Here is a 13,929-nt window from a genome sequence, read left to right on the forward strand (position 1 = left end):
ATCCTAGCTGACTGGCTTGTCTCGAGTTATCTTCCTTGATCAGCTCTCTCCTCTGTACTGGAGGAATCACGCATCACGCATGACTCACAATTCCAGGACGCTGTGGTTTATTTAGACGCCAAATCAACCATCCCAATTGCTATCTCTTCAGTTCCTAGCCAAGCATATGACCGCATTTCCACAACTTCTTTGCTTTCCATGCATACTACTGTACAGAAACACAACAATTCTAGATGAAGAGCAAACACTAGTCAGACTAGTATTGCCATCATACGGGTACAATAGTGTGGAGTACTATATAAACAAAACCACCCATCGCGCGCGCATGTTAATTGTGGAAGGCGTCAAAGAAAAGTGCGCATAAAGTGATAATTAAAGAGCACAACCAGTCAGCAAAAAACACAAGGGAAAAGGATGGTTAGGATTATCAGTACTCGTCCGTTTTGAAATATTTGACGCTGTTGACTTTTTATCACATGTTTAACCATTCGTCTTATTTAAAAAATTTAATTAATTATTAATTATTTTCCTATCATTTGATTCGTTGTTAAATATATTTTTATGTAGGCATATAATTTTACATATCTCACAAAAGTTTTTGAATAAGACGAACGGTCAAACATGTGCTAAAAAGTCAATGGTGTCAAATATTTTGAAACGGAGGGAGTATTTCTCAAGATATCATCATGCAAGAAGGACCAATCTAGCTTAGGTTTTCAGCAAATGGTCTTCGAACCTATCTTGTTAATGCATCTTGATTAGGAGATCGATCGAATATGCAGTGACTGATCTTGTTTGAGAATATGCATACCTTACCCATAGTATTGACTATTGAGTTTACTGTACATGTCTGGTTTGAGAATATCACCACCAGGATTACCGACATCACGTATTTCTCTAGCATGATGATGTTTACTTAGGAGTACTTCGTACGTAGCATCTACTTCCTCCATTTTACAATGTAGGTCATTTTAACATTTCTCACATGTCTAGATTCATTAACATCAATATAAATATGAAAAATGCTAAAATAACTTATATTGTGAAACGGAGGGAGAAGCATGTAAATACTCCTATATTATCAGTGAAGATGTAAACATGAATATGGTAACTAGTACTCTCCTTTCATTTTATATTATAAGCCACTTTAATTTTTTGAAGACTTGAAACTCAGAATGGAGTTACAGAAGGGCACGTACTAGTACCGTAGTACGTATTTGTATGGCAGCTTCCTTGATTGTTCTGTTCGTGTGCTTTTGTTCTAATCATGCACATGAAATGAGCAGATCGAGTATAACAAGAAGATGACTTTGGCCCCTCCTTAAAACGTATTGCAACCGAACGTTTTCTCTCAAGAGTTGGGCAATTTCGGCGGCTAAAAGCGCAAAAGTCGCCAAAGGTCAGATGCACGTACAGTGGCGCATGCAGGAGCAGGACTGAAAATGACACTCTGATCAATATTGGATTGAATGAGCAGAGAGAAATTTAAGTCTAGCAGCCATTCATGCATCCATTATGTTTCTGTACAGCAAGTACTTCGATGAATCCGCCTAAAATTTTCAGCATGAAAAAGCTGGGCTAGCCGTCGCTCAAATCCGTCATCTCCTGCCTATGTTTATGTATGATCAGTGGTAATTGTTGCCTTGTTGGAAACTTGGAATGGCACTCCCTCTGAAGCCTGACCTGTGAATTAGTAGTCCAGATCAGTATCCCAATCAAGTCAACATATGTCGAAACAAGATTTCGGCAATATAAAAAGGGTTGGCTATCAAGAATGAAAAGTGGATGGGTTTGGAGACGAGGAATTTTATATAGGTTTAGGCCCTCTCAATGAGAAGTAATACCCTACTCATGTCTAGGGATTGATCCACCGAGTGTATTATTGATCGTATGATATGGGGAAAAGTTATACTCCAAGAGGCACCCGGACCCCTCCTTATATAGCGAGAGGAGTCCGTATTATAACATACAGCCTATATTCCTAGCAAAATAGGCAAGTAAACATAAAATACAATCATAACCGACTAGAATCCCGGATATTTCCTTGATACACAAGTTAAGAATATAACCCGAGCCCCTTAAATATATTCTATCTACATATGGTACCACCATACCCAGTCGAATATACATGCTGTGTGGACATGTGGTATCCATAATCTCCACAGCATACGTATATGTATCAAACGAATGGATCGAGAACTAAACCAAGTAGTCGAACGCTGAAAAAGTGCACGATCCTCTGTTCATCGTCATGTAGAAAGCGCTGAGAAAGTGCAGAGTTCTCTGTTTATCGTCTGAAAAAGTGCACAAGAAACGATCTGGAGCATTTGGTTGCAACGAAATGGCAGGATATTCAACAGTGTCTATGGTACGGTTGAAGATGTAGCAAATTTGGCAAAGAAGTTTGTTATAAGCGAGAGAAGAAGCACGACAAGCACCAGCCCCAGAGTAATCACTTTGGAGCACTCGTCAAATTAGTTGTGCTAGCTGCTCCATCAGCTTCTTGGCTGTTCAGCTTGTAATAATGTGTTTTCCTCTAGTGTTCTAAGCTCTTTTCACCTCCTGTAATTATATTGAATGGCTGAGTTCCTTCCCTTTCCCTTGAATAAAAGAAGTGCACATGTCCAGAAAAAGTTACACATGAAATTACCCTTTAATGATATGAAGAAATTAAGCACCCTCGATCTGCAGTCAGCAAAAGTTACACTTGAAAGACTGATATATCCAGGGATAGAGATGCGCTAGTAGCGCAAGGGCAGGGTCGCTGGCATGCACACCGCTGGCCCGGGTTTGACCCTTGTTGAGCGCGCTCACCAGAGGAAATATTTACCTCTTCCTTCTTAAAACCATTGACTCTAAGTCCTTCTTTAGGTCCAACCTTTTTTTTTTTTATATATCCAGGGATAACTATGTGTTAAACCAGTCTGCATCATGTCCATGTGTTTTGTGTTTTGCAAGGGGGCGGGGACACTGCATGCGTTTGTTTTTCTCTCTGTACGATGAGATGATGACGATGTTGAGTTTGATTTTCTCAGCTGCATGCACAGCCTATAGACAAAATTATTTCGTCTAATTTTCCATCTAGCTCTCATACTGTAGTACTACTGTATTACGCGGAAGCGATGAATTTCTAGCGCTAACAAATCAAGGACCACACCACACGGCCGGAAGAAAGATGCATGTGTCTCTGTTCATCGAGCTATAAGCTACTCTAGTTGGGACAGAGCATCGACAAGGATGTCCTCGATCAGTCGTCCTTGAGGCATCTACTGCCTTTTCTCTCTTTCATCGTCTGAAAGAAGAATGAATGGTGATTAAAACGTGATAGATACTCTAGATCGGTTGGTAGTACTAGCTCCACCGCGAGATGAACAAGGCAGATCGAGTGGCTCTACAGTACAACACAGTGAATGAGACCTGAAACAAATTAACAAACTGGGATTAATTTCAAGAAATATCAGCTGGCACAAGTCTGGGACTAACAGTAGCAGGTCAAGTGCATGTTAGCTGCTAACATCTTGTATGTTCAGCTGAATAATGTTCTGTTGTTTATAATGTGTGTTACTCATCTCTGTCAAGGGTTGTGCACTTCCAAGCTAAGCTCTGCTCCATCCATCATCGATCTGTGTCATATCAAAGAGTGGGTAGCAATATGATACTAGCAGAAGAATCGCCTAATAATAAGGATTCTCACTTCTAAACAAAATAAAATATTGCTGGAGATAGGATCTGTTTACTACTCACATCTGATTAACACAGAAATGGTCTCTCGTCGCTCGGATAGACGGTCAAGCACGCACACACTGAACATGCTGCTGTATGGGCTAGCCGTGTACACAGATCACTAAAAAAAAAGGAAGGAAAAGGAGAAGCAGTTCCATTTCTCCATATAATAATAAACAATAATCTTTTGTAATATTACATCCGGGGAAGAAAAAAAAAAGAACTCCCCTGTACTAGGCTGTATCTATATGTATTGTCCTACTTGTGCTTTACTTTCACAAGCCTGACTGTATCAGTCCTGCTTAATTTCCTATCAACATGGATGATGCTTAAGTAACCCAGCAGCTAGCTAAAACTTGATTGTAGCATACAGCACCAACTCTAATAAGTTTGTCATAATTCCTGTGCTTTTCTTTTCTGGGTGTTTAGTGCCCTGCATCTAGCTAGACTCTGCTGCGGGAACACTGCTTCTGAGTCGCTGACAGGTGGGACCCCGAGCTTCTGATCCCCTTGCAGCGAGCTCAATGTCTCTACTGTACAGAAGGAAGAATTTTGGACTTACGCGGAGCATGTCCTCCGCAGCAGCGATGAGCTGCCGCCGCGGAGCATCTCGTCGATGGCGATGACGATGGCCATGGCGAGCGGCGCGCCCAGGCGGGGCTGCGCCACGAGGCGGAACACGTCGTCCCCGACCGACTCCTTCCGCCTCACCTCCGCCACGGCGTCCCCGCGGGCGTCGCGCACCGCGCAGCTCCGGCGCCCGTACGAGCCCTCCACCACGTAGGCCTCGGGGAGCGGCAGGGAGGAGGAGAGCGGCGTGACGTGGGCGATGGCCTTGGAGGCGCGGAGGCCGAAGCGGAGGTGGCGGCGCACGGAGAGGAGCGGCGTGGCGGTGGCGGTGGCGGCGCCGTCGCCGTCGTAGATGATCCAGCTGTCGTACAGGCTGAGCCTCTTGCGGCGGATGGTGAGGAGCGGCTTGCCGGCGGCGTCCATGAGGACGAGGTCGGCGCGCCTTGAGCTGGTGGCGTCGTAGCAGTCGAGGCGGAAGGCGAGGTTGCCCTTGGCGTCGAAGACGGTGAAGCCGTGGCAGTTGAAGAGGAGCGACTTGCGCCACACCGTCAGCACCACGGGGGGCTCCTCTTCTTGTTGTTGTTGTTGGGAGACGATGCTGGTGGTGGTAATGCAGGGCGGCCGTGGCGCGGCGGCGACGTTGGGATGCACCCTGGCGGCCATTGTTTCTTGTAAATTTCTTCTTGTCGATCGACAGGAGAAGAGAAGGAGCAAGTGCAGAGGAGGTGTGTTGTTTAGAAATAGGAATGGGTTGGGGTTGGGGGAATGGAATGAGTGGAGGGCGCGGGGAATTTATACCGCGCGAGGTGGTGCGTGCTTACGTGGTTTGTGCGTGGACGGCAGCCGCTAGTGCGTAGCCGAAACCGATCGAACGATGCAGACAAATGCTAACACTAACAGCGGATCGAGTATTATTAGCTTTGGATCCGCTTAATTCGCTGTGGTGGGATTGGGTGCCGGCGCATCTTCATCTGCGTGTACATCAGATGCAGATTTTAGCTTTGATTTTTTGTTTCTTGTAAAAGCTTGTATATAAAGTTAATTTAAAATATCAATTAATCTATTTTTAAAATTTGTAATAATCTATTTTTAACAATATCAAATAAAAACATATTGTTTGAAGTTTATATATAAATTGTTGTTTCCATGTGGCATGCAACGCGCGAGCGCCACGTAGGATCCGAATGGATCGTGGTAATTAGGGATCAAAATGATAATTCTATAGTATATAATTAACTTATAATATACGAAGTAACTTGTCTGTATGTAATTACTGAAAAATATATAATTTTATTCATTAGAGATAACAATGTAGTTATATTGTAATTACATTACAGTATATTATATTTATATTTAAAACTTTTTACCCGAAAACGTACACTAATTTTTTAGCAGTTTTACACGTATATTCTTTCTCTTAGAAACAAGATTAAAATGTATCGAAGTCACGACAGAAGTCTTGCGGTCACGACAAACTAACCTCATCACCACACTTGACTAGCACAAAATTTTTCTCTGATTGATGATTTTATTTGCATATCTCTACCGGTTTTTAATCTTTTGTTTAAGGTTTAAGGAGCCGGTTTTCTCGGTTGGACGCATGGGGCAGCGGCAAGATCAGGATGGATATATGCGTCATAGGCGGCGGTGGACGAACATATTCTTTGCATGCCTAGCTAAGACTTAGCCACACACCGACTTAATCCACTTTTACTTCTACAATCAACTCAAAGTTATTCCCCCCACAGTCTTCTAAGGTGTTAAAGAGCATGTAAAGCTATAATAATTGAATGGCCTACTGCCAAAAATACCAAAGCACCGGCTTATCAAACTACATCTCGCACATACTACGTACTCAATTCGACATCTCTAATTAAATATAATCTTTTAAGCCTTTACAAATATATTGCTATATTCTGATAACATGTTGATTTCTCTTAATTAATTGCTATTCGCTAAGCACATAATTTGTACTAATTTATATTTAGACCTTCTAATCTTCATTCTCGTTGCCGATTAAAATCTACCTTTATTTGTACAAATGACCATATTTAAACCGGAAACACATCATGTGTATATTAGTTTCACGTGTAAACTAACTAACAAATATCAAAAAATAAAGAAGAAATACTTCAATAGTGTTACATCTAAAGTCTTAATCTTAAATTCATTATATTTTAGCCATGATTAAAAATTCTGATATTTTTAAGACTACAAATATGTCAATTTTGTTTATTTTGTTGTTCTATATGTACGATGAATTTAAAGATGGGAATTTACACGTAGATGTAATACTATATATTATATTGAAATTACATGCATGTATAATTTTTTATAATATTTGTTGGTTGGTATGCATGGTATGTACATATGACGACTTGTATATATAGGATACGTTTATATTTAAACCCATCTAGACAAATTTTGGTAGCACTGATTACATAGTTGTATTTTCGAATGTTTTTCTTTCAATAAATATACTGATCTATGCTCTATACCCAAGTTTTATTAATGTGACGTAGACTTATGATAAGACTTATATGTATATATGTACAGTAAAACATGGATAAAAAAAAAGAACCATCTATACATTGCGTAATCCCTCTCCCTTCTTAAGAAAAATAATAAGTCACCCCTCTGCCATCTTCTCCATCATCATCAGCTGGTGTTCCCATGCAACCATCCTTAAGGAGCCACAAAATCCGCCTTCACCTTCCATTCTCTGTCCTAACCCTCATCTTCCATATTCTCGGACTTCATTGATCGTATCTTCATCCTCCTTCGTCGTTCCCGCTGCCGGATCCGTCACCACACCTCCTAACCACTCGAAAGACGGCGAGAGCTTCCCTCATTGTCAGCGGGCCCAAACTGGCCCACACTAGTGAGCTGCCATTATACAGGATATTTATCTAAGCAAGGGAACACCTCCAATTAGCTCGTTAGAGTTTGCTGGTGCTGCAAAAGGTTGTGAAGCACAAATCTTGAAACGGATTGATTTGAAAGTTAATTAGACATTAACGTGATTTATTATCTTAAATCACACGTGTGAGGTAGCATTTTCACATGAAAATTGATATGGATGAAGCTAGAGTACTGGAAACTAAAAACAGATATTCCCAAGTGATCACCGCTTCTTTTTTTCCCAAAATATGATTAGCTCGTCAAGATTTGTAGGTGGGGGAAAAAGTGTAACTATTCTTTCGGATGTATCCAAGTCCTTGCAACAAACGACATTCATCCTAATTCTTTGGCTAAGATGCGCACAAAATAAATCTTGGAAGATGCACGGTGGAGCTAGCTAGAACAAATGCTTCATGGTCAGCTAGCAGCTGGTCCGGCTTATGCTGGCAAAATAATTCACTTTGATTCAGATGAAATGATTCAGGGAGATATGCCGGGGACATCCTATACTTTGGAACAATTGAATAGTTCACACAAGTAGCTACTAGATCAGAATATTCTACATCTAAAATAACCATGTGAGCCTTATGGATATTGTCCACGAAACACGTACGTATGGTTAATAAGCTAGCCAGCCAGCCAACCAGCCATATATGTTCTTTTCGCTTCTGAACTACCATATTATCGTAGACATGCACGTTTTTAAAAGCTAAATAGTACTCTCTCCATCCTATTTCAAGTGCAATCATAAATTTCGTGTTTAACTTTAATTATTCGTCTTATTTAATTTTTTTATAATTAGTATTTTTACTGTTATGAGATGATAAAACATGAATCTTATTTTTTTAAAAAAATTCAAATAAGACGGACGGGTAAAATTGTGCACGGAAAATTATGACTGCACTTAAAATGAGATGAAGGGAGTACGATTTTCTTTTAAAAAACTTTTTATTCTTTATTTTTTTTGTAAAAACAATATATTTTAAATGTCTATATATATTAATTATGCAGTAATGGAGTGTCTTCTCCGGTAAGCCATAGGGCTATAATTGCTCTAACATCTAAATCGAACATAGCCTACTTGCTTTTCACTATATCCTCTATGACTCTATCTAGGTATCTTTTCAAGGACCGTAAAATTGCTTATATACCTCTTATATACCTCTGACCTATGAACAAATATACTATAAGGTGACGATAAAAGAAAATTATTGGTATTGCCAATCATAAACTTGGTTTTTTAATGGTTTAATTTTTTTAGCTCTCAGACAATGAGAGGTATATACCTCTCAAGGACGAAAGAAAACCTCTAAAGACTATTACATGCATTTGGAAGAATATTGACAATTGACATATTGTGTAGTCAGAGTCACTTGCAGTACTGGTGGGCAAATGAGAACTATTCTATCATATACTATTCATCTATTCCTGAGAATATAGATAGTAAAATAACGCGTACAATTATTTATTCTTCTTTATAAACTGCTGATGCCTATATTTCCACTAGCGTTAATCGGTTGAGTATGTTTGCCCGTATATACCTTACTAATTTGTTCGTGTGAGATATACTATGGTCACTAGCATCTGTCGCTGTTGCTATGAGCATATATATATATATATATATATATATATATATATATATATATATATATATATATATATATATGTAGGATCGAATCAGAACAATTAAGCCAACCAGAGAGTGGTGAATGGTTGGTATACCCAAAAACCGAAACTCGGAAATAAAAGTTACCCTCAAATTCGACGGATCGCGATATGACCGAAGTAGATGTGCCGGTCTGATCGCCTGGTTGCCGTCAGTCTGACCGAGATTGTATCTCCGGTCTGACCACCGAGATCAGCTCCTGTCGCCTGTCGTAGACGCCGGTCTGACCGCAAGTCACCCGCCGGTCTGACCGCAAGTCACCCGCCGGTCTGACCGGCGCAATGCCGCCGGTCTGACCGCCGGTGCGCCGCCGGTTAGACCGCCGAAACCCGGTGAAACACAAATCGAAGAACTCTTAAAGTGGATGACGACTTTATCAATTCTCTCTGGGTTTACAAAGTGCACCAACAACACTCCTTATAAAAATTTCGACTAAACTCGAAACCCTAACTCAACTATCAACTCAATTGCTCTCAAAAGCGATACTGGGAAGCCTCACACTCCCCCTCTATTTATACCTGAGGTAGGCAGCCTAAAGCCACGAACCAAACTCATACTAGAAATCCTAATCACCCTAGGAAACCCTCTAGTACAAGAAACAAACTTTACATAACCAATCATACCAAATTTGGACTCCTTCCAAATTCGACTCCGCATCCCATTCACACACAATACCTCCATCGTATGCCATATGGAATCTTCACCAACTACGTGTATTGAACTCTAGCCTTAGTATCCCGCATGATCTCTAACCACTACGGACGTCGTCTTATCCCCAAGCCGACTCCCGGTCCATCACCGCAAATACTCTCCCGACATCTCGAGTCACCTACACATAGAACAAACAAAGAAACCATATTCCGAGACCAAGCTATCCCCAACTTAACTCATTAGTAGCAAACGACAATATTACATACGCATAGTATCCATCTAGAAGTCATAATCATGAAACAATCATGGATATCCAAACAAACAACCCGAAACCGAAACTGACACAGAGTCGGCCGGTCAGACCGCGGGCTGCGCCGGTCTGACCGCGAGATACACGCCGGTGTGACCGGCAACCCGTGCCCGGTGTGACCGGACCCAATCCAGCACAGTACCTGTATATCACCTATGAAATCCAATCATCTCCAAAACCACTTCGCAAATAAATTCTAAATATCTAAACTGATAATCTCCAATGCCAATTGTTCATCACAGAATAATAATCAAAAACACCTTTGATTTTACAATATATGCCTTACATGCTTGATCGGTGCAACATATATACTCATTTTGTATGTATAGACATTAAGGGCTTGTTCGGATTATAGGATAGGAAAAACATAGATAGGAAAAGTATAGGAATATGAAAGGAATCTAAGGGCCCCTTTGATTTGGAGGAAAAACATACGAATTTTAGAGGATTTCAATCCTATAGGAAAATTTCCTATGAAGCCCTTTGAATCAAAGGATTGAATCCTATCTAATCCTTTGAAATTCCTATAAAATGGACAATCCTATAGAGATTTTGGAGGAAATTTAACAAGAGCTTCAACCTCTTGCTAATTTTCCTTTTAGTCTATATCTCTCATCCAATTCCTGTGTTTTTCCTGTGGTTCAATCAAACGGTAATTCCTGTGTTTTTCCCATGTTTTGCAATCCTCTGTTTTACGCTTACATTCCTATCAAAATCCTACGTTTTTCCTATTCCTACGTTTTCTCAATTCTGCGATTCAAAGAGGCCCTAAGTGTAAAACAGAGGAATGAATAACAAAGGAATACAAAAGTTGATAGCATTCGGATCACAGGAAATTGATTGCCTAGGATTTGCATGCAGGAAGCAAAAAATGAGCTCAAGGTGGATGGATTTTTCCGGTACTTTTCCTGTGAAATCAGCATCAAAGGAAACTTTACTTTGGATTTCTTACAACCAGTTTTCATGATCCGAATGACAGAAAAGGAAAAAATTCCTATATACAGTATTCCTCTAAAAATCCTGTGAAATTACTCTAATCCGAATAAGCCCTAAATCTTATAAATACCAGATGCGGATCGATGCAAGGGGTGGGGTGGCTACAGAGTTCGAGGTAATTAACCGGAGTCCAATGATATGTATGGGTTAAGCAAATTCAGAGAACTCAGACACATGAAGTAACCAGAAGGTGTATATATGAAGTATGCATGTGCAACTCTTGGCAGTATGTTAACTAATTGCCTTCTCGATATGATCCAGTTAACATATACTAGTGGGTAGACATTGGAATGGAGTTCGACAATAGTATATCCTGGATAGCTTGTTCCTCTGCAAGGGGGGCAAAAGCAGGGTTCTTCTCCTTCTATACACTGGCTGCATGCCTGTGTTAAAGGCAAAGATGGAGACAGTTACCTAACAATTTCGTTCATGTGTGTCTGATCACTCAAGTCATGTGCTTTGCTAAGCATACATCTCTCGTTGATACTTCCTTTATCTCAAAATATAAAAAAACATAAAACTAGATGGGATATTTTCTAATATAGATTCGTAATACTAGAAAATATTATATCTGATACTAGATTCTTATATTTTAGGACGGAGAGAGTGATATTTATTGTTTTGAATGAGTTTGGTATCAAATTATAAATTTTTTAACTATAAATAATTTTTGAAATATTTATCTTATAAATATGAAGACTAGGTATATTATAATAACATCATATATAAAATCATATATTTAATAATTTTTCTATATAGATTATAATATAAAACAGTGACTGAAGTTGTGTTTTAGACCGTGTTTTTCTCTCAAAACAATAAGTATTAGTATTAACCTAGAGGGAGCAGTACCTAAATTGTCTTCGCAAACGGCTTAAAATCCTTATCATAACACATGTAATGGCAGTGTGTATTAGCTCCTAAAACTGACATACCATTAGCTTTCTCTGGAAGTGAAGAGGCACGCATCTGCAGCTCCCTGCCCCCACATGAAATTTTTGTTTTTCCTCTTGAAAGATTGTAGTACTGAAACACCATGCATATCGTATCGTTTTGATATGCTTTTGAAGTATTCCATCCACGCTATGTAGCTATCTTTTTTGCAAACTGCATATGCATGGTTCGCCACATGCATGTCATGGTCGAATGATATTTCGCTACCAAACAAATTAACCCAAACTCTAACTGTAGCTTAAAGCTAGATTGATTTTGGACTGCACGGGGGCTGTCTCCTGCAGAGATCTTGGCATTTTCTAGGTCATGCATGCATATGGACAACTTTGATTCATGGTTGATATTTATTTGGAATGTTGCAATTGCTCATTGCTCATTGCTCATGAGCTAGCTGCTCAATTAGTTGCTTGTCCAAGGTGCTTAAGACACAGAATAGGCATGCATGCAGCTTGCAGGTTTGGGAGGGAACAAATAACGCCATCAAAAGCACACCATCCAAACTGGCCCATGTGGTCACTCCAGCTTAGCTGAGTGTATATAGTTAAATATCCAGCAAAATCTTTTCTTTTTCGGTTGTGATGATCGATCAGTAGTGGCAGTGAAGCTGCAATGTCCCAATATATAGCTTTTCCACAACTTTCAGGTTATATTGCTACTACATGCTACGTACATGTGCTTGCACAGTTCACCCCTATCATTCCGATTACAGTGCAATTAGGCTAGAAGCCATACTATCATGTTTAGTACTTCCTGTTTGTTTCAGGGCAAAAATGGGGATACAGGTGTAGCAAGCATATATATGCTGAAAGCCTGAAATGTTATACTAGTACTTTGGTTTGGATAACACAACTGATCGTAGCTAGTAAAAAATAATTGTGGTTGTTGTGCTGGCAACTTTCTGAATTTGTTTTTGTTTCTGCTGTATCTAACCTGATTTAAGGATTTTGGAATATGATATGATAACACTAGCTAGCTAGATTGCTCTAAGTAACAAGTGCACATATATAGTGGTTTGCTTTGTAAGCAAATTAACGACATACAGGTCAAACACTAGCTTAATGGAAAATTACAAACCTTTGAACAAGGTCATAAAAATAGTATTATCTCCATTGCTGTTGACTGAACACTATCTTGCACTAGTTCATTAGTATTATCTCATCAAATGAAGTCAAACAGCGATTGATCCGTGCAAGTAGGTAGTGAGAGAGAGAGAGAGTACATAGATAGATTAATAATAATCAGGCGATCATTGCAAAACCTACGCAGCAAGCACTACCATGAACAATTGAAGATAAACAAAAATATATGTATAAACACCTTTGTAGATTGACTTATCTCTTACTCCTTCAAAGCTGATGAGCATGCAGCAACTTGTTTAATGTCAAGTCACCAAACAATGCCAATATATGCCTGCAAAGTGAAGGTAGCTTTTCGGTCACAGGTGCATGCATCATATTCATATCCATGACACAAACTACTTTAGAAAGTACGCACATGATCGATCATCACTTCACTTAAATTTGCAGTGGATTTGCATGACAACTCCTATTCGTTCAGGCAGTGGATGCTGGCTAGCTCCATATATGTATACTCTTAGTTTAATGATTTTGGTCAGAGCAAAAGTCAAAATGATTATTTAGTTCATCCACTCTCATCACTCTATCCACTTCACTTTTTTCAGCAAGTCAACCTGACATGATTACATTTTCATCACGGTGCATTTTTTTTGTTGGGTGAGCCTATTTGAAGGCCCTATTTGTTTAGGCTTATAAGCCAACTTATAAGCCAAAAGGTCTAAGCCTAAACAAACAAACAGCTTATTTGTTTGGCTTTTTTGAAGCCATAAGTCACTCTAACACTATTAAGCCAAAAGCTAGGTTGGAGAAGCTTTTTTGGCTTATGTGAGGTTGATGTATGACTCTACCACTAAACTTAGGACATTAAATCCACCGGCTTATAAATTATATAAGCTAATAAGCTGACTTAAAAGTCTAAGCCAATAAGTCTAAGCCTAAACAAAGAGGGCTGAAGTAGGAGTATTAGCACCACTCAGCTTTGGACCGGTCCAGACAACAACATGGGCTCAGATGGGCCGTAAAAATGCAGGCCCACTTAATTTTAGGCCCAGAACAACTCTACATTGCTTTCCTCTCCTCCG

General features: G+C 39.7%; 1 protein-coding gene across 1 annotated transcript; it reads right to left on the reverse strand.

The window, feature by feature from the left end:
- Window positions 1–3,864: 3,864 nt before the first annotated feature.
- LOC127756677 (protein LURP-one-related 8-like) lies at window positions 3,865–5,054 on the reverse strand. Its single transcript, XM_052282040.1, has one exon. The coding sequence runs from the start codon at window positions 4,954–4,956 to the stop codon at window positions 4,282–4,284; it is 675 nt and encodes a 224-aa protein (XP_052138000.1). The 5' UTR covers window positions 4,957–5,054; the 3' UTR covers window positions 3,865–4,281.
- Window positions 5,055–13,929: the final 8,875 nt, after the last annotated feature.

This window comes from Oryza glaberrima, chromosome 12 (genome assembly GCF_000147395.1).
Source record: "Oryza glaberrima chromosome 12, OglaRS2, whole genome shotgun sequence".
Lineage (NCBI taxonomy): Eukaryota > Viridiplantae > Streptophyta > Magnoliopsida > Poales > Poaceae > Oryza > Oryza glaberrima.